At 33.5% G+C, this 24904-nt stretch overlaps 1 protein-coding gene across 1 annotated transcript in view; it reads left to right on the top strand.

Moving 5' to 3' along the window:
- Nucleotides 1-23988, top strand: part of LOC150084175 (guanine nucleotide exchange factor DBS-like) — a 619625-nt gene extending 595637 nt beyond the window's left edge. The window contains exons 26-29 of the mRNA XM_090376145.1: nucleotides 5385-5607; nucleotides 8012-8074; nucleotides 14068-14090; nucleotides 23947-23988. Coding sequence (XP_090232271.1) covers nucleotides 5385-5607; nucleotides 8012-8074; nucleotides 14068-14090; nucleotides 23947-23988 — 351 coding nt within the window. The remainder of the gene's footprint in view (nucleotides 1-5384; nucleotides 5608-8011; nucleotides 8075-14067; nucleotides 14091-23946) is intronic.
- Nucleotides 23989-24904: the final 916 nt, after the last annotated feature.

The raw sequence follows: 24904 nt of genomic DNA, 5'->3' as shown, positions 1-24904 counted from the left end.
ATATCCTGCCTTGATGAAAGCAGGCACTTTAGGTATGTTAAATGTAAGGATAAGATCCCCTAGATGGAACCAGTTTTCCCTCCTTATGAATGACTGGCTGTCATCCCTTGGTCTCTTAACATATCTCCTCTTCAAATGTTTCAAGGATCTCCTTGGCTACTATGCCACATGATGTATTAAGTGTCCTGTGCAATGTTACTTTAATTGCAATGTCTACAAGAGATTTTGCTTGCAGGAGCAATTCCAAATGTTGTATTGAGGAAGTTTCTACTAGAAGGTTACCCAATCTAAGTCATTTTTCAAACTTTGGGGACCCTGCCAGCCCTTCAAGACCTTTCTGAATGAAAAAGGGTGACATTTTACCAATTTCCTTTACTCCTGTAGAATGTACAATTAAAAAAAAAAAAAAAAAAAAACACATGGCACAGAAGGTGGTGCAGCTTCTGTTTGGTACTTCTTTTTATTTAATTTTCTTCATTCTCATTGTTAGGTGGGGACCTGGTGGAGGCCCTAGAGGAAGAAGAAAGATTTAAATTACTCATAGGAGTAGAGTAATAAAATTCAGTATCTTTAAGGCTCCCTACTCACCATGGAGCTCTACAAGGGGATGCCCACTCATGAACTAGCAGGTAGTGCATATGCAAGTGGAACATCAAAGTTACTAGATACTATACCCATACATCCAACAGGTCCAGATACTATACTCAATACATCCATTGGTCAACTGTACTCTAATAGATCTCCTTCTCTATGGTACCAGGACCATGGGGAAGGAGATCTATTAGAGTACAGTTGATGCTATTAGCAGACTTACCAGCCAATTGATCCTGAATGGGACAACTCAGGATGTGGCGCATTAAGGCTGTGCCCCTCAACCACCAGGCTACACCTTTCCGGCATGTCCATGGATAGTAGCACACAGCAAACATACCAGATTATAGGGATGGTGATCTAGAACCTAAAACCCAAACAGAGAGATATTCTGGCAGAGTTCTTAGCAAAAGCATCTGCAGTTCAACTTCCCTATTAGGGGTTTCATATTATCTGCCAATTAATCTTCTTCCTTCCTCACATTGTGATCATGTCATATGCCATTGGTGAAGGCGTTCTAGGGCTAGTGTGGGCATTGGATCCCAGTGATGCTAATCTCAAAACTCAGCAGCATTACTGGGCGGTCGCCTCACCACATAGAGATGCCTCGTGTCAAGGGGTTGCAATTGGGAATTGTATGGCCAATTCTCATTTGGGAACAGGGAATTGTGTGCATAATGAAGTTGACAAAATGATTTCCAGCAACACCATCTAGGCCTTAAGTTTAACAAAAAATAAATAAATTAACTGCTCACTTTTCAAGTATATAAGGTGCAAAGTTTGCTGTATATATACATCACAGAGGCTAATTGACATCAAAAAACAGTGCTTCCTGAAGAAGAATATTTTCAATGTCATATATAATTTAAAGTAACTAAAGAAATAGCACATAATGAAGTGGTGTATGACTATTAATTTCTAGATTATTAGGTTAATTTTATTTTCAAAAAGAGCCTATTTCTGATTCCCAGATTTTATAACATTTCCTCTCATAAATGAATTTATGTAAAATGACATAATTTATAACTTATGCAGAATAATATAATTAAATAATTATTATTATGTTATTCTGAATATTGCTGTTAATATTCAGAATATTAATGCATTTGTTCTGCACTACAGTGAGATTTGATCACCATTGATTCAGTATAGTGCTCTCTACCTTTTGATACCATACCCCAGAATTGTGCTCTGCTCCCCTGCAATAGGCCTCTTTATTCCATATCTTTGGGGTTAGTCAGGAGGTTTCTAGGGAATCTGGGAGGTTCCCATGTATCCACGAAAAACAATTATTTCCCACTCAGCTCTATCTGACAATACCTTCCAAGAAACGTTCTCTGATTTCTTTATTAAAAATTCTATATGTAATTGATGAGTAAACAACTGAAGTGCAGGCTAAAATCAAAATTTTGCTAGATCTAACTGTTTAGAAGTATTTATAAATTAATTTATGGCATGGGGAACTATTTGAAAGCTGTCCATAATTTGACCCTGAATTCAAAATATGTCAATGAAGTGTAATTTACATTGCATTAATTTGTATTTATTATTATTTATATTAATTCTTAGTTTGTAAAGTTTAATTTACTTTGTATTAATTATTTACAGCTGTGCTGAACATGAGTTTCAGTCGGTCACAGTTATGTCTGTGATCAATGATCAACTCCCATGTTACAAAATCTACTTAAAATCAGCATCCACAGTCACCCAGTTTTTTGTGAAATTCAGCATAGCCTATATTCTTTACATAAAGAAACAGTATTCAGTTCTGTAGGATTCCAAGTCATACTGGGATTAAAGAAAAATAAAGTTTCCAGAAAGCTACAAAATCAGCAATACGTTCCACTATCCAGGGCCTCTCAATTTTGCACATATTGATTATAGCAAAACAATATGGAACTCCTGTCTCACAAAATGGCAATATTCTGAAAGCAACGGGAGTCCAAATAAATTATTTCATCAAACTACAAATTTCTTTATGGTACATAGGCTTTGTAAAGAATTATTACTATTCATAATTGCAAACAATGCAAGGAAACAGATTTGTTGCATTATCAAAAAAGAAAAATAAATACTTACCTCAACTATCCATCCCCTCTAATTCTTCCTACTACCCACTTCCACAACACCAGATAAAAATTTGTTCCAACAATCAATTACATTCTGGCTGAAAGCAAATTTTCATATGCCTATCCTGCAACCATCCTTTTTCAGTTTATATCTCCTTATGTGTATTGTCTTAGAAAGAAGAATGCCATCAGTATTTAGTATACTCAGTCCACCCATTTTAAGCTTTAAACACTTCAGTCAGGTCTGCTCACTGGTGTTTAGTTTCCAAGTGCTGCAATTTGCAGAATTGAAGCCTTTCATGGTTAGAGTTCCCTTTTATTCTCCTCACAAATCTCATTACTCTTCTTTATATCCTTTCCAACAGATCCATATCATCCTTAATGCAATGAGGCTTCCAGACTTGTATGCAGCCTAACTACTGCCTTATAACAATGATATAATCACCTCCTTATCCCTGTTGGCAATATTTCTCTATATAATTGACAAAAACCCAGTGAGCTGTTCCAACAGCCTGTTTGCACTGCTCAGAGAACTTCATGTCGGACTGCACAGTTACCCTAGGTCCTTTTTGTTCTTCACTACACTGAGTGTTGTACCATATAGTTGGTTATGTTGTGCTGGGATTATTGCTGCCCATATGCAGTACCTTGCACATGGGCAGCAGTAAAACCAGGTTTCTGTGTCCCCTGATATACATTATTAGGGAACACAGAAACCTACAGTAAGTAGACCAATGCAGTCCTAACTCAACTTAGGGTATCAGTGGGGGATCTGCACATAAAATATTCACATATTTTATGAGAAGATCCCCACAGTGCAGAAACTGCAGTACTACTCTGACAGTTCAGCACTTCTTAATTGAATGTCCAGTCTTTGATAATGAGTGACATCTATTTTGTTGTAAACTTCCATACACAATTAAAAAGGTCTTAGCAGACAAGGAGCTTAAACCAGGTATTTTTAGATTAATGCAGAAAATTAACTTGTATCATGTTATTTAAAGTGTTCCAGTAATCACGGTATTTTGAGGCCATAATTTTTGTGCTCTGCAAGGTGTGTAAGGCTTTAAATGGATTGAGTAAGCTCAATGCTGATGTTATCATTCATTTTGCTCAGATTACACATGAGGGAGCATAAATTCAAATTGAGGAAGGATGGTTGCAGGAATAATCTGCAGAAATTTGCCTTCACCCAGTATAGTTATTTGTGGGAACAAACTTCCATCCAGTGTGTTGTAGAAGTGGTAGTTTGAATAAACTGAAGGAAGAACTAAGCAAACTTTTAGAAGGAATGAACAGGTAAGTAATATGGGAAGTTTTTTTTTTAGCTGATGCTGTATAAGCTTGCTTTCTTATATCGTTTGCCACAACCAATACTACCACTTAGTGCCCAGTAACACAGAGGGGTAGCATTCCTCTGTGTGGTGTGGGTGCCACACCTGGACCCCTGCTTATTTTGGTTTGCCTCTCCATATGAATAAATCAGAAACAAATATCCAGAATAAAAATCCCAGATTACACCTTTGAGCTAGGCATACTATAGCCCTTAATAACTGATGCACTATAAAAACTTAAAATAAAAAAACGTCCCTTATTCATAGCCATAAAGTTCTACAAGCAGAAAAGATTATAGCATAAAATGCTAAATTTGACTGCCATTTATTTACAATGAAACAAATTTTTGAAAACAATATTGTTATAGCATTTGAGATGTTGCTTGAGCATCATGGTGCACAGCTAGTGTAAATATATTAATAGAGAGGAATGAAACACTTTTAAACTACATGATATAAATATTTGTTTATTTCCAGTTGTATCAAGTACCAAGTTGTAACAAGCTATATCAGATAAAGCCTGTTATCAAACACTGACAGTCTAGTTTGTGCAGGGACCATAGAGAGGAAGTTGTTCTAGCTCATCTCCTCATAGGACCTAGTCATCTTACACATGCATTCTTGCTGAGGACAGATGACTCTCCTGTGTGTGAGGATTGTGACACTTTTTTAACTATTCATCATATTTTATCCAAATGTCCACAATATAAACAGGAACATTTTATGTATTTTAATGTTTTTACTCATTGGACTGAGCCTTATACACTCAGCCAGATTTTATCTGACAATGACAGTGTATCAGCTGTTTTTAGGTTTTTAAAATCAATAAACCTTTTCTCTTGTATATAAATATATTTTTTATTAGTTTACCTCTTACATATATATATATTTTTATACATATTGACATAGTGACCTAAGTAATTAATTCACTGAAATTTTTGCTGTTATCTTGTATGGGACATGGTTTTGGTGCATTATAGCCCTAGTTGCTGATGCACCATTAAACCAACCAACCAACCAATCATTAGTGATTGCTGTTGTAGCTACTTCACTGTTTCCTGGATCGGAATGCCAAAGCTTGACATATGTGGAGACCCTATATGTCAAACCTTTGGCCATTTTCATCTATGTAATAGTAAAAGTTCAGCCATTAAAGATCTACACTGTCTGACTTCAAGAAGCAGTCAGACATGGCAGATGTCCTAGGAAGTAGCCATATGCAAGCAACAAAAAAGGAATCTGGTAAATGCTTAGGAGGTAAAAGGTTTTCATCCAGTTTGTACAATTATGTTTGCAAATTTTTTCCCAAGCTTTTCAGGCTCCATATGTCTATACAGATGGATTAAGTTTATTTGCTTTATCCATAATTAAATATTTTAATATTGTGCAGGTTGGTGGCCGCTACATTGCACTTGGAGATTATGAAGCTGTTGATGTTGGAGAAGCTTCTTTGAAAGAAGGAGAGGCTGTAGAAGTTGAAAAAGTGGGATGTGCAGGATGGTGGTATGTACGAGTTTTAGATACTAGTTCTCGTGGCTGGGTGCCAGCTTCCTACCTTGGCCCACCAAATGGTAAATGTGGCTCTCATTCTTCACCTTCAGTTAGCAGCCAAGGTATTTTTTTTTCTTTAATTTCTTCCCTAATTAATATTGTCTTAATACAGTTTTTGTGTTAAATCAGTTAAAATTGTCATTTAAATTTTTGATTTAAATATATGCTATTTTTTCTTTAATTGTTTTAAATCTTTTTTTTAAAGTTAACTCCAATCACTAAAACTTACTGTAAATTGTAGTATTCTAAAAAATGTGATTGGGTTCAAAAGCCAGAAGAAACTTGTTGACATCAGATTTGAAATTCTGTAAGTTTCAGGAAATACATAAGGAGGAAGGTTGTTCCAGAGAACAGGTATAGAACGATTAAATGAAGAAGTTAATTCATGAGTATGGAGTTGAAATGTAAATTGCTGTTTTAGAGAGCTGATGCATGTGTTTGCAATGTTTAGAAGAATGAGGTAAAATTACAGATGGCACTCAAGAATAGCACCTATTGAAATAACTGTAAAAAAGGCAGCCAATAAGAATTAAAAATGTCTGTAGGACAGCAGAAAATAAGCCCATCCACCTTATGTGTCCATCCCCACTAATAATTTCTCTAATTCTTCCTTAAATTTATTCAAACTACCTACTTCCACGACACCAGATGGAAGTTTGTTCCAACAATCAATCATCAAAGCAGTGGCAGAGTTTGCAGATGATATGAAGGTTGGCTGTGTTGTTAATGCAGTAGTAATCAGAGTATGCTACTGCAACAAGATCTAGAAAAATTAGGCAGATGGGCTGAGAAATGGTAATTAAAATTTAATACTGACAGGTGCCTCCGTAGCCAGATGGGAAGGAGCAGTAGTGCGTAGGACACACTTCTTGATTAGACTGGAGTTCGAGCCTGTCACCACCAAATACGGAAGATGTGGAAAGGTCAGGGAATGACCACCACATATCCCGGAGCAATATGGCCTTAGTTGCTAATGCTTCGAAAAACCCAAAACAACAAATATATTTAATATTGACAAATGCAAGGTACTTCATATGGGGAGCAGTAATCTCAGATTAACATAGCAACTGTGTGGCACCACACTCCACATAGTGGAGAATGAAAAAGTTTTGTGAGCACTACAAATAGACTGCCAGGACAGCTCATGAGTTTCTTTAATAATATACAATAATTTTGCCAGCAGGTATAAGGAGGTGATATCCCATTGTTATTGGGCAATAGTCAGGCCACATCTCGAGTACTGCATACAGGTCTGGGGGCCTCATTTTAGGAAGGATATGGATCTGTTAGAACATGCAGAGAAGGGGAACAAAAGGGTACTCTTACCAGGAAAGACTTCAGTTCTGCAAACTGCAGGATTGAGGAGATCTGAGGTGTTTAAAATTGTGAATGAATAAGCTCAATGCTGATGCAATCCTTTCTCTTGCTCAGACTACACACATGAGGGAGCGTAAAGTCCAACTGAAGAAGGATGGTTGCAGGGTAGATGGATGATTGATTGTTGAAACAAACTCCTGTGTGGTGTGGTGGGGGTGGATAGTTTAAATTCAAGGAAGAGCTAGACAAACTTAGAAAGGATAGACAGGTGAAAGGGAAATGTGAGCTTACAGTTTTATGTTCATAATGGCAATTATTAATCAGATGGAAGGTGTCAAGATTGTAATATCTAGAAGTTCATGGATTTCTTCATTACTTTAGAAGTGAGGTAAGGAATGATAGTGGTTCACTCTGCTAGCAATTGGTTAGAAATTAACTATGGAGCAAACAAATGGAAAATGTTGTCAGAAGCTGAAGACGTGATTGTTTTAAGATTATTTGCAATTCTCCTAATCTTTCTGTCTGAAAATCTAAGGAGGTATTGAGTGGAGTACATTCAGTATGGTAATAGGAAATTTACTAAGTTTATCAATACATTAGTAAAGTTAAGTTAGGTACATTAAGGTGCTGGGAGTCATCTTCATTTAAAGATGCAAAAACCATTGGGAAATGAAAATAAAAAGTATAATGGAACAATTGCCTCATTGTCCCTATTAGCAAAATTCTTGTATATTGTCAGTGGTGCTGGTATTCCTGGCAGGCTATAACTCCTTTAACTCCTACTTGGGACCATCCCTGATTCTCATTTATGCTCCTTATGCAGTTCCTAACTGTTAGCCTATGTTTACAGTAGATGATATAAGGTATTCAGTGTAGGTATTATGCTGTTGGTCTGTGTGACATAGCCATACATTCATTATGATAGCTTTTTACATGAAAAAAGAGTGATAAACCTTCCTCTGAAATGTAGAAATATGAAAAAAGAAGGGCTACTCATTTAGAACCATTCATTTGCAAATATATTCTGGAATATTGTGTACTGCTGTATCTTAAGAAATTTATTTTATCTTCAAGATTTGTTATTAGATAAATTATGTAAACAAAGTAATATGGAAACTTTTATAACATCTTTACTTCTTTTCCACTTAGATTCAATTTCTGGCTGTCTTCAACATGCTCCAAGCAAGACCAGTGTAGCCAGTAATATTAGCAGTGCAAGTTTAGAAGGTACAGCAGCTTAAAATTCATTTCCTTGGCTTCTGGCCACATTACTTCATTACGTTCTTACTCATTATGTGAGCTGAATCCAGTATGACTACATGTACCGTTAAATTAACATGTAGTGGACAGGAACAGAAATTTGTATGTTCATAAAAACATAATACTGATCACAAGAACTGTTTTATTACACTGTGTTTGGATTACTTTTAGTCCTGGAATATATGCAAGAAATGTGGTCTAAGTAAAACTTGTGCATTTTTTCCTTAGACCAAAGTACATTTTTTTATATATATATAACGTGAAGCTGAAGAAGAGATTATTCTAAGACAGATTTTGTTTCTTTTATTTCCACTCTGGCAAGTAAAAGACATTTAGTATCCTTTATTGCATAATTTTATGCAGTTTTTAATTAAGTACGACTTATTTTCTCATCTGTAAAAAAAAAAAATATACATGTTAAGCAATATATATATATATATATATATATATACCAATTGCCACAGAGATTAATATTCATTTGAAAAAAGCATACATTTGTTTTAAAAACAACACCCATGAGCTCATTTTATTATATAGTACTAATAAAATATAGTTTCTAAAAATATTATTGATTACTTAGAAGTGCTCAAAAATAAAATAATTTTTACAAAACAAAAACATTTACATTTGTGTCTGTAGAATATCAGTCTCTGTGGTAATTCGAATTAAATCAAACAAGCCCATTTGTATTGAATCACACAATGTTAAATCTCTGACACTTTTCAAATGCAATTTCATAGTATGTTTTAGTTCTTTGGGATGTGAAGTGTCATCTGATATTCAGTACATACACAAATACTTGTTATTATATCTTTTTTCTGTGTGCAAATATTCTTCAAGTCTTGGTTAAGATAGACCATTTATTAGAAAGGGTGAGAAGATCAAGACTGATTTATTTATTTATTTATTCTTGATTAAAATTAGTCAAATTATAGTAGGTTGCAAATGTGCCAAGATTTAAATTCTTAATTACATGAATGCCATGCTCAAAGACACTTCTGTTAGATAATGATCTTTTAATATAAGCTTGTTGAAGTTCAGATAACCAAAGCTTCTCTTAACGTTAAAGTATGTTGTTTATTAATGTTGCGTGTTTTTCTATATTGATATTGTATATTGGCCAATTTTAATGTATTTCACTGGTGACTATTTTTGTTCCTCTTACCTTCTTCACTAAAGCTGCAATTATGCCTCTGTTGGCATTTATGAAAAAAAAAAAAAATTGCAATTTTGTAATTAACTTTGTAATACTAGTTGGAGAAATGATAAGAACAAAGTTTAGCAATATTCAGTAATTAGAAAATAAGTTTTCTGTTATTAATAGATATGAAATGGAACCTCTAGAATTTGAAACTGATTTTAGTCAGAATCAAACATCTTATAATGTCTATAGTATGTTCAAACAGTTTGAGCTGTTTATTGAATCATAGAGATACTATTCTATTTATTTATTTATTGTTAAAAATGCTGTGAATTTAAGAAAGTTTATTTTCTGGAATCAATTATTTCAGTACCATAAGTAAAAACATGGGATACTTCTTTAGTACGATGTTCTAATATCTGTAGAGAAAAAAACTATTTTTGATGATTGTTGATGCCTCCTTTTTCTAGTATTTTATACTGTTTTTTAAAATGCTTTAGATCATAATGAAATTCGATTACTGTATTTCAACAGTTATCACTTAGTATGTGGTTCAGTCATATGTTTATCAGAAGTTACTTTTTTCCTAAGGATTTTACCAACAGAAAGTTTATGAAAGAATTAGTCATGTCTTTTCTAATGTAGATCATGGACAGTCCTCTTTAGGAAGGGTAGCTTTACCCCCCACTGAAACAGCACGTATTGATGTGAAACACTTCCTGCAGATATCAAAAGATATTTGGTAATTCAGTAAACACAAATTTTTACCATTCTATTATAGTAAATGACGCACTTAGATCACTTACTCAGAATAGACAGTACAGCAGTGGATATTGCCATAAGAAGTGTTTCAGTTATTCAAGTGTCAAGTAATTGAGAGAGATAACATCACTAGGATTCAGTTTGATTATCTAATACAGTACTTGTAAAAACTGTACACATTGATAAGTTTCTTCCAAAATATGAATTCACTAGAATGCATTAGTAAATTATCAGTTTTTGATAATTTAATTTTCTGCTGCTGTGAAACAGTTGTATAAAATCTTTGATCACTATAATCACTCTTGACTAATGCATTTAATTTCCTTGCAGTAAGTACTATTAATGCTATTCTGAAATAATCAAATTTTGTGGATAGTCATTGGTTTCACAATTACAGTATATGGATTTTAGGGCTCTCGTAGAGCACAGGAAATCTTTAGGTAATAGAGCCATTTCCAACTTCTGATATTAGAATATTTAGCAGAAGTTTAAATATGATTCATAATAGATTAATAGAAAATTCATAATTTCATATAAGAATATATTGAAATAAAATAAGCATTATTTTATTCTAATAAAAAAGCAAATTTCCATTACTGAACTGAATGATAAAAGTATTAATGCCTAGTCAAAGTTCAAACCCCTATTAAGATAAACTTTTATTTCCATTCCTAAAAATTTACTTGTATTTCTCTACTTACTTCAATATACTTAACTGTTTCTAAGGAGTTATTTTTTTAAGAGGAAACTTAGTAACCTTTAAAAGTATTTTACATGGTATTGCCCTATATTACATGTCAGTAATAGTTCATTTAAGTTATTATTGGCCTGAATTTTTTCTATTTATTCATCTTCCTTTTAATTTCCAACATTTATCAAGTTATTTGTTTAAAAAAAATTAAATTGATTTGTTCTTTATTTTTTAATTAGTCTAGGGATATTAACATATCAAGTTAGTTTAGAACAGAATTCTGCAGTCTGTTACTTAGAAATCAAAATTACATTACCATTTATAGCAATGAAAAATTCTCCTTTAGTGATACCATTATCTGTTTATACTCCTACTTATGCTCATTCAAATTTTTGCCAGAAATAAATTATAGCACCATCCAGCTCAACTTATTTAGAACATAGAAGCAGCTGAACCTAAAAATTGAAATTTAATATTCAGGATAAGTTTTTATAGTTTTACACTAGATTTCTATAAACAAGCAACTGTATGTCTATGCAGTTTAATGGGCAAACTTGATGAAATGGTCTAGGCTATGGATTTTCGGATTCCCACTGTGCACACTGTTTTGGCATACAGAGTACATATTCGACTAAAATGATATTTATTATGTCATACTGACCTGTAATGTCGTGCAATCCAGTATGTCAGCTTTAGCAATAATATAGGAACCAAGAACTTTTAGCATCATAAACACAATGAATTCATTCTGAATTTTTTTTCTCTCTCCCATAAACGAGAGAAAGCAAAATTATTACCTTGAATAATATTCCATTTAACCTTCCATTACTAGTACAACATCTGACAGATGCCACTTTTTTAAAATTTTTCTGATTTTTTAAAAATATTTAAATGAAATCAAATTCTCCTGTGTACCCTTATCCACCAATAATTTCTAACTGGTTATACAGTTAGTATACAATAGAAAATGCTGTAAAATCATGTTTCACTAACTTGGTCAGCTATATTGACAGCCAATGATTAACTCAATACAGGAAATAATTTTGCTAGTGTTTACTTGGATTTCACCAAGGCATTTGACTCAGTCCCACATGAGAGGTTACTGTATAAGCTAGAACATGCTGAAATCGCAGGGAAAATCTTTAGATGCAGGGCAGGAAGCAGAGGTTGTGATTAATGATTATTCTTTAGATTGGGCTAACATAGAAGTGAGATTTCCCAAGAATCAGTGCTAGGACAATTATTGTTTTTGATTTTCTAAAATGACATTGAGAAGGCATACAAGGTGTGATATCAGAATTTGCTAATTATGTCAAAGTCTGTAGAGTAGTTAATGATCAACATCAAGCAGAGCTTCTTCAAGATGACTTAGACAGACTTCAGATATGGTCAGAAAATGAGAGCTGTGTTTTAATGCAGCAAAATGCAAAGTCTTATACTTGGGGGATAGCAACTCCAAAATAACCTATACATTTGGTGAGGTTGAACAAAAACAGTAGAGGAAGAAAGGGATTTGGGAATTATGATATGGTCAAATATGAAGTTTTCCAAACAGGGTAGACAGGCAACAAGGAAGGCCCATGATGTCCTATTGAAGATTTATTGTACATTTGCTTGTAGAGATGAAGTGTCATAATCCCACTGTATAAGGCAATTGTAAGACCAAGCTTGGAATACTGCTTACAAGTATAGAGACCTCATCTAAAAAAAAAAAAAAAAGACATCAGGTGTCTTCAAAGGATCCAAAAGCACAAAACACACCTGGTGAGATTGACAAAAAGGTGTACATATGATATGAGGAAAGATTGAATATGTGAGCTACAGAGCTTGAAAACTAGATACCTTAGAGGAGGCGTGACTGAGGTGTATAAGGGTCTGAGAGGTGAAAGTAAAATGAATAAAGGCAAAATTGTCACTGTTATAAATGATTCCAGAACTGGGGACCATAAATTCAAGTTACAGTGGAAGAGGTTTAGACTGGAATCCTGGAACTTTTGTTTTAGCCAATGAGTTAACTATTGCAATAAACTACCTCCATGTGTGGTTGAGGTATAAGTCTTATACTTGGGGCTTTCAGTTGCCCCAAGTATAAGACTAACAGTTTGGGGCAATTGAAAGGTCACCCAATTAGACATTTACATAAGGAGGGAGTACAATAGGTAGTTTATTTATTATTATATATATTTTTTTAATTATTATGATTTTTATTTTTAGCTGGTGCAGCAAAAGCCTATGGCTTTTCCTATCCCCAGCTGATACAAAGGTTGGCAGGATTGTTAGTGACAGCAATGACAGTATACTACTGTCATTGCTGTCATTTTTGAGAGGTGGCAACTGAAGTTTAACATTGACAAATGCAAAGTACTGCATATGGATAGCAGTAACCCCAGTGTAACATACCAACTGTGTGGTACTACACTCAGGGTAGTGAGAATGAAAAAGACTTGGGGGGGGGGTAATTTTGCAGTCAGATATGAAGTTTTCTGAGCAATGCAGATAGGCTGCCAGAACAGCTTATGGGGTCTTGTCAATGAACTTTGTTAGCAGGGAAAAATAGGTGAGTAGAAAAATAGTCAAGCCACACCTTGAGTACTGCACACAGGTCTGGAAGCCTCATTTTAGGAAAGATGTAGAGCTGTTAGAATGAGTACAGAGAAGGGCAACAAGGTTGGCGAGGGGAACGAAGTGGTGCTCTTACTAAGAAAGGCTTAAATTCTGCAAATTGCAGCATCTGGAGACTAGGCACTGGCAAGGTGCTCTAATTGAGGCCATAAATGGTTTTTGAGAAAGCTCAATTCTGATGAGACTCTTCTTCTTGCTCAGATTATGCACCCTCAGATGCATAAATTCAAATTGAGGAAAAGGAGTTGTACAATATACGTGTGGAAATTGCCTTTAGCCAGTGGGTGATTGATTGCTGGAACAAACTTCCATTTGTCTTTGTGGTTTAAATAAATTCAAGGAAGAGCTGGACAAACTTTTGGAGCAAATGGATAGGTGAAATGGGAAGGTTTTTGTTTTTTGGCTGATGTTGTATAAGCTTGCTTTCTTGCATCATATGCTGCTACTAATATTAATGCTAATGAGTAATTACAGAATTGTTAGCTTAACTTCTGATCCAGGCAAAATAATGGAGTCTCTGGTTAAAGAAGTAATGCAGGACCATCTAGACAGGAGTGCAGTTATACTTGTCATAGCATGAGTTCAATAAGGGGTAACCTTGTCTGACCAATCTGATTGGATACTATGATGAACTGAATGCAAAATATAATTTCAATATCATATACTTGGATTTCAGGAATGCTTTTGATACTGTTGCACACAAAAGACTTCTGTACAAACTAGGGCAAGGTACTTCTATGGATGGAGGGATGGTTGAGTGGGAGAAGACAGAGAATGGGCACTGCTCTATGTGGATTATTGTTATTAATGGAGTTTCACAGGGTTCAGTGCTGTGCTCATTATTGTTTTCTGTATTTGTTAATGATAGCTGGTGAAGGCATATCAGGCTTAATACCTAAATTTGAAGATGATACAAAGTTGGCAGGGGTGGTTAATGACAGTAATGAAGGTGTCCTGCTGATGCAATAAGATGTAAAAAAATTAGGCAGATGGGCTGAAAAATGGCAATTGAAGTTTAACATTGACAAATGCAAAGTGCTGCATATTGGTAGCAGTAACCCCAGAGTAACATACCAACTGTGTGGTGTGGTATTACACTCAGGGTAGTGGAAAATTAAAGAGGTCTGGGGTAATTGTGCAGTCAGATATGAAGTTCTCTGAGCAGTGCAGACAGGCTGCCAGGACAGCTCATGGGATTTGTCAATGATATACAGGAATTTCATTAGCAGGGATAATGAGGTGATTATCCCATTGTATAAGCAATGGTCAGGCCACATCTTGAGTACTGCATACAAGTCTGGAGGCCTCATTTTAGGGAGGATGTAGAGTTGCTGGAATGGATACAAAGAAGGGCAACAAGATTAGTGACAGGAACAAAGGGATACTCTTACCAAGACCCAGAAAGTTTGCAGAATTCAGTTCTGCAGTTTGCAGAACTGAAGTACCTGTAGACTGTGCATCTGTGAGATGAATGATTGAGGTGTTTAAGCCTTTGAATGGATTGAGTGAGCTCAGACTACACACATGAGGGTAAATTGAAATTTAGGAAGGATGATTGCAGAATAAATGTGCATCTATTGTTGTGGAAAAAAAATAGCTTGAATAAATTCAAGGAAAAACTAGATAAACTATTGGAGGGGATAGATAGGTAAAAATGGGATTTTTTTTTTTTTTTCTGATGCCATATAAATTTGTCGTCTTGCATCATTTGCCACTATTAATATTAAGATTCTTTTCAGTAACTAATTATGTTGTAGAGCTTTGGTTTCTCCAGCTAAACACAACAGTTCACAAAAATACAGATGTTCATGGTGTGTTTCTGTCAAATGCCATGTGGGCATCTGTGTGTTTATCCTAGGATGAGTGACCTTGAAGATTCTGAAAAATTGCATTTTTAAGAATACAAGTTTAGCTAATCATAATTAATAGATCATTGTGTTCAATTCAGTAAAAAAGCTAAAAATATTTTTTTTATAATTAAAAAAAAAATATATATATATATATCTCGTAGATTTGTTCAATTTGTTAAACTGAGGGCGTGCAAGTAATGGAATGTTAAAATCAGTTGGAAACTAATTGTAAAAGTTTACAATATGGAGTAAGTTCTAATGAGGATAAGCATTGTATGATAACAATAATTAATACAAATGTGATATACTGGAATATATTTTTAGAGCATTGGTTTCATATCTGATGCATTTCATAACCAGTGGTGGAATTTATTTGTAATGGTTTTGTAACATTTATATTCTTGATTTCACATAACATAATACCCCCCCTCCACATAGATATTACAAAAACATTACATAATAATAATATATATATATATATATATATATATATATATATAAGACATTCCTAAGTTGTAGTGGCACAGTGCACAGATAATCAAAATGGAAAATAGTAAAAATCTCGGCGCCTCCGTAGCCAGGTGGGCAGGAGCAGCAGTGCATTGCACATGCTTCTTGATTAGACCGGGGTTCGAGCCTGTGACCACCAAATATGGAGGATGCGGATAGGTCAAGGAATGACCGCCGCATATCCCCGGAGCAATATGGCCTTAGTTGCTAATGCTCCTAAAAACCAAATAACAACAACAGTAAAAATCTAAGCACTTCAGTCTTGCATATCTGTCTTTAATTTCTTAAAGGAATACACATAATTAGGTGATTTGTGTTATTTCTCCTTAAACTTTACACTGTGTGTGTATGTGGGGTTAACAATGTAATAATGACAGCAATGCAGTCACTGAAGCGTTAAAAGAAGTACCACAAATCATCTGAGAATTATCTATTTTAATTTACTCAGATAATTCTTAAGACAGATATAAAGACAGTTTTAAATCTACATATACATATCTCTATGCAGATTAAAGTGCTTAGATTTTCACTATTCTTCAAAGACATTCTTTGCTAACCAATCGTGACTTACACACAAATTCTCTCTCTTTTTTTTTGTGAGCCAATACATTTTACAAATGACCGAATCTTAATATGGCCATCCCCAACTAACAAAAAAAAAAGTATTCTACTACTATTAATTCTACACTGTATTCCACTTTTTCATTTTAATTCAATATAATGATATATTCTATTAAATACTAGCAGTACCCTTGTGAAAATTTCGTAATTGGTTGCAGAGTTTTTCTCTAACTGTCCTAAAGAAATGTAGTCCGTATTTGGTCATGAGCAGGTAGGCCAGTACACATTGAATCCTTTCTAATTTCTGTAAAATAAAACTATTCTTTCTTTTAGGTGGCCAGTGCTAGTCAATAAAATTGGCCCGTTCTGTAAAATAAAACTATTCGGAATTTTTATATTTTCGCATGTTTCTGCACACATAGGAAGAAATATCTTCAATTTGAGACCACTGAAGGCCTATCATATGCAATGGCTATAGCTAGCTGTGCCCATCGCGAACATTTCACAATGGGTAACAGAGTTTTATTATTATTTTATTTATTTCCCCCCCCCCCCCCCGGAACAAAGGACATTTCTTTTTCTTTTTTTTTTTTTTTTTTTTAGGAGCATTAGCAACTAAGGCCATATTGCTCCGGGATATGCGGTGGTCATTCCATGACCTTTCCGCATCCTCCATATTTGGTGGTGACAGGCTCGAACTCCAGTCTAATCAAGAAGCGTGTGCTACATACTGACAAAAGACATGATTGTATGAATGTGCAAATTGTTAATCAGAAAAAAATACCTTATCAACTTAGATAAGTGGTTTTTTTTTTAACAGTTAACATCTTCCTGTGGCCCCATCTATGAAGTGAATGTTGAACTATTCTCATTTATAGTACAAAACTGGCCCATTCCGTAAAATAAAACTATTTGTAATTTTTAAATTTTAACAATTTCTGCACACCTAGGAAGAAATATCTTCAATTTGAGACCACTTCGAGCCCGATCGGTTAAGCCTATCATTATCATTCACACTGACTGTCGGAAAGAAAATGGCTTCTGTATTAAATATATAGATTATGTAATATATGAAAGCTAATATACTTGTGAGTATTCAGCAAAAATACTATGCAAGCAAAATAAAATTGAATATTATATTCAATTATATTTTACTTGCATACTAATTCACAGCAATTACTAATCCATAGCAATGACATATTGTTATGAGTGGGTGATATCTAATCTATTATGTATGGGCAAAGTTATATACATATGAGAAACTTGCAGTTCTTGGTCTCCATTCACCAGTTTGTGGTTTTCAGGATCCTGTTTTGTGAATTATAGATAGCTACACTGATTACTTGCAGTTTTTGATTTGATCATATTATTAGCCATATGGTGCAAGGAAGCCTGAGGCTTATGCTGCACCAGCCAAAAAAAAAAAATTTCTGAACTACTCCGAGAGAGAGAGAGAGAGAGAGAAAGAGAGAGAGAGATAAAAGGGAATCACCAAGAAAGAGAAGAATGATGATATCCAGCTCAGGACCCTGTTGCCCCACCTGTGGGAATTTTAGTTGTGGCTGTACATTCACTGGCCTGGAAGTGCCTGTCAGTCAGTGACTTTTCTGTGTGGTTTTATTGGCTGGTAAATCCACCTATGGATCATCTTGTTAGCATAATCTTGTTTGCTATTACGATGTCTAAACATTAGATTGATACTGCAAGGCCTGAAAGGATTCTATTAACGAATGTAATTAGCATGCATTTATTTTCACTTGTTGAAGAAGGAGTTTGTTACCCTGAAAGCTACTTTCATTATCTTATCTTAACTTACTTATTAAAATCTAGTTACTGTTTCCACTGGATGTGTGGTATTACTCTCTTAAGTTATTTTTTATTTTGTGCCCAAATTTAAAATCTGCGGAAGACCATTCCTATCAATAAAAAATTCCAATTCAACAGTTGGCAAATTATGATAATAGTCCAAGGAGGACACTGCATACATGATGAAAAAGGAAAAGATTTCTTTGCATGTTTCACTTTTATTTATGCACAGTATCACTTTTGCCATTGACCAAATTTGTTCCCAGATTTCCTACTGCTCAGTGAGCACAACTGCATAACTTTTATTGCCAACAGAGTTTTTTGGTGCTTTAAGTTAATTTATACCATAAACTTGACAATCATATCATCTCTAGATTTCTATTCAAGGCATACTAGCAGGATCAGTGATTGGTCGATATCTATAAAATATATTAATATAGCTAAAATTCATAGAATTCTATATATTTTTAAACAAAAATACGTTGCAAGATGACAGCCTACCCCCTCCCCTTTTTCCACAGGCCCTTAATCCAGAGGTTTCCAAACTTTCTTGGTTCACAGTGCCCTTAGTGTCTTGGTGATTTTTTTCATGGCACCCTAGGCCAAAAGAAATACTTAACAATTGCGTTTAGTAGTTAGGTCCAAACAACTTAATAAGTAATGTTGAAACTGTGAACAAGATAGTAGTTCATGCGGTGTCTGACAGATGTTGAGTATTGCTGTGTTTCCCTCGAAAATTTAAAATATCCCACGGCACCCCTGTGAGTTTGCTGCAGCGTCGCGGTGCACAGTTTGGGTACCGCTGCCTTAGCTGCTCAGTTTATGGATTTGCCTTTTGGAGACATCATTGAATATGTAGCCCTCATGGTTGAAACAGTCCTACAGTACAAGTTTTTATATATATATATATATATATATATATGGGAGTAATGGATGGGCTGTGGCTTAAATATACATGATAATTAATAATATGCTTTCCAAGTATAGTTCTCCTTAAATTTTTGAATTTGCAATGGGCTTGAATATGTTATATGTAATTTTTATGTGTTTGCTTTTTAAACGTAGTGCAAGGCTTTAAAAATACAACACAAATAATAAATTGAGCATACTAAAACATATAGTTAGGGAGAACATGTATTTCATAAATAGAACAAACTCAAAAAATATTTTAAGAATATGCTTTACAGTCACTTGTGTAAATCACTTTCAAACATCAGTATTCTAGTATTCAGTAGTAGTGTGCATATATTAACAAATCACTTGTGTAATTAAAATTTATTTATTTTTTTTAGCTTTTATAATGCTTCTATAAGAAGTGCTTGCTATAGGTAATTTTCAACAATGGAACGTAATAGGAGAAATTCAAATATTGCATGTAGAATAAGGTTAGAAAAGTGATGAGAGCCCACTTTTTGTATTGTGTTCCAATTCGATATCAAAGTATATAACAACACTATTATTATTATTCCCAGTTCAATAGTTATTTAATGATTAATAAAAATATTATCAGATCTTATATTCTAAATATACTAAGTTTTCTATTAGGTATTATAAACAATTGCTGGATGACAATTTTGCATTAATTGAAGGCATGGGATGGATATAATCCACACTAACCTGCTAGTAATGAACTGAAAAAGAGCTAAGGACAGTGCAATCTTATTAAGAAAGGCAAAAATATTCCATTTTTGGAATAAGTACCAAGGCAACTTGTGAAATGGTATAGCCAAGAATAGCACGTAAAAGTCAGGAATGGGATCTTTTGTTTCATTCTGTTTCACTGAAATTTTATCTAACTACTATTAATAATGATTAATAATTACTGCTGTTGTTATCAGCAACTATTAAGCAGTGCAGATTTATATTTCCCCTTTAAGTTTGACTAATATAATTATTATAGAATAAATTAGCTGCAGTGCATTTTTTGTGGGTGCTTTGCTATATTATTGAGTAACACAGTTAAGTTGTATAGATGGAAATCTGTGATCTGAAATATTTGTTTAAAATGTAATTCATGATCAAAAATGAGTTTATACAGACACAAATGCAAGCAGCCTCCATATTATACTCTTATGATCTTTTCCTATTATAACTGTTCTCCATATTACACTTATTTGAATGATAATGTTTTTGTTGTTTATCAAATTATTTTTATATTTATCAAATTATTTTATTGTATAGAAGTTGTATATTTTGACATTTTATAATGTTAATTATTTGCTTTAAATAATGAAAGAACTGTAATTATTTAAAACAGATTTACTAAAGATTATTAAAAGATAATACTAATTTTAAGAAACTAATAGCTGTTATGCTGTGTGAGAATTTGTTTTAAGATGTTTATTGAAATTTTAACCGCATCAGTCTCCATTTAATACAGGTTGACTACATTTCAAAATTTTTATATATATAACAGTTTACTGTCAGGCAACTTTATTTCCTAAAAGTTAATGCCGTGATGTAGCCAAGTGGTCAGGAGCATGAGTGCAGTAGCATGCACTCATTGAGTGGATCAGGGTTCAAGCCCGTGACTACTAAATACGATTAACATTTGTATCAAAGATTTATTGTAAACTCCACTGGCTTTGTGGTCGTGCTGGAGTATAAACAAGAACTTTTTTCAATCTTTACTATGAAATAGATGAATACAATAGTTGATTCCTCTTCACTGTTTCCTTTTGTCAATTTTACAGATAAAATTAGCAGCACATTTCTTATTTTTAATTGCCTCACTTGAGGTGAGGTTTAGGGAAGAATTCCAAATCTACAATAATTAGTCTCAGATAATTCTAGAATCTCCTTTATGTTTTGGCTTAAACTATCTGCATTCCTTTGTGACCACCTTATGTTTTAGTTTTATCCATTTGTACTTTTCCAAAACTTTGACCTAAATAAAAATACCTTACTGGGAAAAGTCATCAAAAAGAAACAGTATGGGAAAGATAGGGATATTGTTCGGTAAAATAAATTTCATTGAGTTATATAGACAATTCTATATTATTGTCTATAACAATTCATTGCCAATGATTTTAAAGATATATTATTACTGTAAGGTTTCTGCAAATATAATCAAGCATGTCCTGTGATTTAAGATTTAATTTTCCACAAAATTTTGATATATTTTTAATATTCAGAAATTCTTCTTTTCCAATTTTACCTTTGTTTCAGCTGTGTATTTTTCCATATACACATGTATTCAGTCTTTCGTGTTTTATTCTTATTGATGGATATGAAGTGAACTTTTTTTTTTCTATTTTTTTAATTCTTTCTCCTATTCCTTTAATGTTTGGAACTGTAATGTCTTCTCTTCTTAGTTCTGAAGATAAGGACGGAATTATGTTATGGGATATTATCATAACCTAATTCCAAGCAAGAGAAGTATAAATCAATATAAATTTTAATAAAATTTATCAAATCAATCTGCTTTGTGATAAATCTCAAAACTGATAAATCTCTAACTGTGCAATGTCAGATTAATAAATATAACATTATGTCTTAAAGAATAATAAGATTACCTGTATTAATGGAGACCATTATGATGAAGTTGCCTTTTATGCTCTGTTTAATTTTTTTTTACATTTACATCCTAGTGGATTTTATTTGTAAAATCCATTATGATGTTTGTTCTTGGATATTGCCTTTTTGCATGGGAAGTGGAGCAAATAGGAGATATATATATATATATATATATATATATATATATATATATATATATATATATATATATATATATATATAAATAGAATGAAAGAGGCTTTCTGGGTTGGGAATGAATGACATCAAAATATTCCTTGAAAAATATTATTTTTCAAAGAATATTTTGATATCATTCTCAAATTAGTAATGATTTGATTAACTTTGTGTGTGACTTGTATATTCCTGAGGATTCTTTACAGAGTGATTCTACCCCTCTTAATGACAGAACTAAATTAACAGATTTAGTGTGTAAACTGTCATGAATACAATGAGCCAAACTAAGAGACATTTGTGAAACTACATAGATGAGCATAAGATTTCTATTCAAGAGGGGGAGGGATGTGCAAAATTCTCCTCTGGCTAAACATTTTTGGAATACAGGACATGCACTTGATCCTAATCAAGTTTATGATAGATCATGCCTGCACCATCACCAACACCAAAAGTGTCACTATACATTTCCACCACCCCACTTGTTTTATCTAATTGAGGCCTTTCCATAAACCCGAAGAGATAGCAGATAATGTGACAGGACACTATCTGCTATCATGCAGTTAATATTCTAAGATGCATGACCCTTGCTGACTCAGGCAGTAGTCAAGCATTTCCTTTTGATATACTGGAAAATAGTCATTACATCCCTATGCCAGTTATAGTCCATCTTCCATTAAACATATTCAGATTTAATCACTGCCATGACATTTGCATTCCTATGTTATTTCTTCCATTTGCAACTACTTCAACACAGTAATTGTAAATGGCTGGTTTACAAAAAAAGTAAATTATTACAGGATAAAACAATGAAATATTTAATGCCATGCATGTTTTTCTTTGAGTTTGAATATTTCACTAAAACTGAACTGGTAATTTCCGTAAATATCTTGACTGTTTCCTTAATTAATGTCCAGTTTTACTTCTTTTTTTTTTTTTTTCTTTGAAATAAAATATGGTGTGTATGCAAAATACTAAAATATCAAAGGAGTCCTGGATTATGTACCTTTATAACAGTAATGTACACTATATTACAGGTTCTCAGACTCTGGTTGAAAATTTTTGCCTCAGGTTTGAAATGGAATTTTTTATATATAAATATACCACTCATTATTAGTTTTATTTATGGGAGGTGGGGGGGTTGAACAAATTCATTTATCATTTTGGAGGGTTGCCATATCACACATTTTAAGAATCCCTGCTCTATGTATGTAGATTGTTTGTTCTCCTTTATCCTGTACATGATTAATTAATTTCCTGTTTTATGGTGCAGTTTCACTTCTGTTATATGCATTTGTTAAATTACTATGTACCAAATTAATTACATTTTTTAAGCATTTTCAATTTAATGCCCTCATCAGAAATCATTCCATAATAATCTTTTTCTTTTTTTTTTTCTTCAGTAATGAGGAATTAACAATATAGAAATACTGTCTGTAATATATTTCTTCCCTTTACATAGTAAATTGATACATGACTGGTTTACAAAAAAGTAACTCACTATAGGACAAAACAGTGAAATACTGTTTGTTACTGCCAGTAAGTCCTTCCCAATTTTTGGGACTGAGACAGACTAAATGAATAAAATGAATAGCTAATTCCATGTATTTTATAGCACAGAACAGCAGCAAAACAGATTTTTTGCTGCTGTTCCACTCATCCACTCAAACAAGTAGCATTGCTGAGAAAGGTCACACAAACCTTTTTGACATATGTCTAAGTTTGTGGCATCAATTTTTGGTAAGAATGGTATATGGTTTGGTGGCATACATCTCTTTTAAGAAACCTTACAACCAGTAGTCACAGACCAATAGGCCAGGATAATACAGGGCTATTCACATGTGGCCCCCTTAGTCTATCCACCTTCTACACTGTTTCTGCAAAACATTAGTTAGTACATGCCAGCACTTAACTAGGAGCAAAGGGCCCATTGCAAAATTTAACTGATGGGCCTCCCTCTCCCAACAGATATAAAATTAGATGGGGAGGGGGGGCTGGAACTACAGCATTTTCCATGCCACTCTATTGTTACACCACTCATTAATGCAAAGTGGAAAAGTGTAGTGGTCTTGCTATAAAAGTGATTTAACACATACCCCATGAGCATTTGTAATTTATACCAATGTAATAAATTCAAAAATTTAAATAATTTTCAGAATTTTTATTTTATTTTTAAAAAGTATTATTCTTTCAGCGTTATGGTATATTCGCTTTAATTCTAACACTAGCTAGCTGAGATAGGCACAATAATATCTGTCATCATGTTATAGTAACATTCAATTTATTTTCATGTTTTTCAGGATGTAATATTCTAATATTGTTTCTCTTTGATGATGTGGGGTTTGATAGTGTCCCATTATTTTTTCCAGCTATTATACAGGCTCCATAACACCTTTATTATTTTTAAAATAAATAACAAATCATTTGCAGTTCTGTGAAACCACCAATGTGATTTTTTTTTTAATTTTATTTTTAACAATTATTATTTTAGTATTGGGGTACATTGATCTTAAGTTTTTATATGTGCGCTTGTATATGACTACCCTTGGTAAGTGCAAGGACAAGAAGCTAATATCTAATCTCACATTGCATTCAAACTGTGGGGCATGTTCCACTGGTGGGCATGAGACACTGTATTTTTTATTCACATGAAAACTTGCAATGCAATTCATTCTTATAGTCTATTTCATTTTAGTTTATTCCTGATATAAATAAGTGGGAGTTACCATCATTGCTAAAAGCAGCTGTCTCACTCATTGACATAAATGTCAAACGTAGCTGCCTTACCCAATTCACTCAACCAGGGCAACTGCACAAAACTAGTTATATCTCACTGAGTGACATATTTTTATAATGATACTGTGAAATTACCATCAATATTCAGTTTGTGACGTCTCTTACATCTTATATAAATATGTATGTATTAGAGTCGTAATTAGTAAGAATGTCTAAATGGGACATGACCCTTTGTGGTAATGATTAAGTGGGATTATGTTTTAAAATGTATGGAAAACACTGCCTAGACAACAATATCAAGTATCACAGAGGCAGTAGCATCATTGATGTTGAACACAGATTAGAGCACACTAGGCCCATTGCATGTGGGATTATGCTAGATTAGCAAGGGGACCAAAGCACTGGAACATCAACAA

The sequence above is a fragment of the Mastigoproctus giganteus genome, chromosome 6 (assembly GCF_048544385.1).
Source record: "Mastigoproctus giganteus isolate SK-2022 chromosome 6, ASM4854438v1, whole genome shotgun sequence".
NCBI lineage: Eukaryota > Metazoa > Arthropoda > Arachnida > Uropygi > Thelyphonidae > Mastigoproctus > Mastigoproctus giganteus.
Note: the sequence above shows the minus strand (reverse complement) of the source record. Positions and strands in the feature narration are given on the sequence as shown.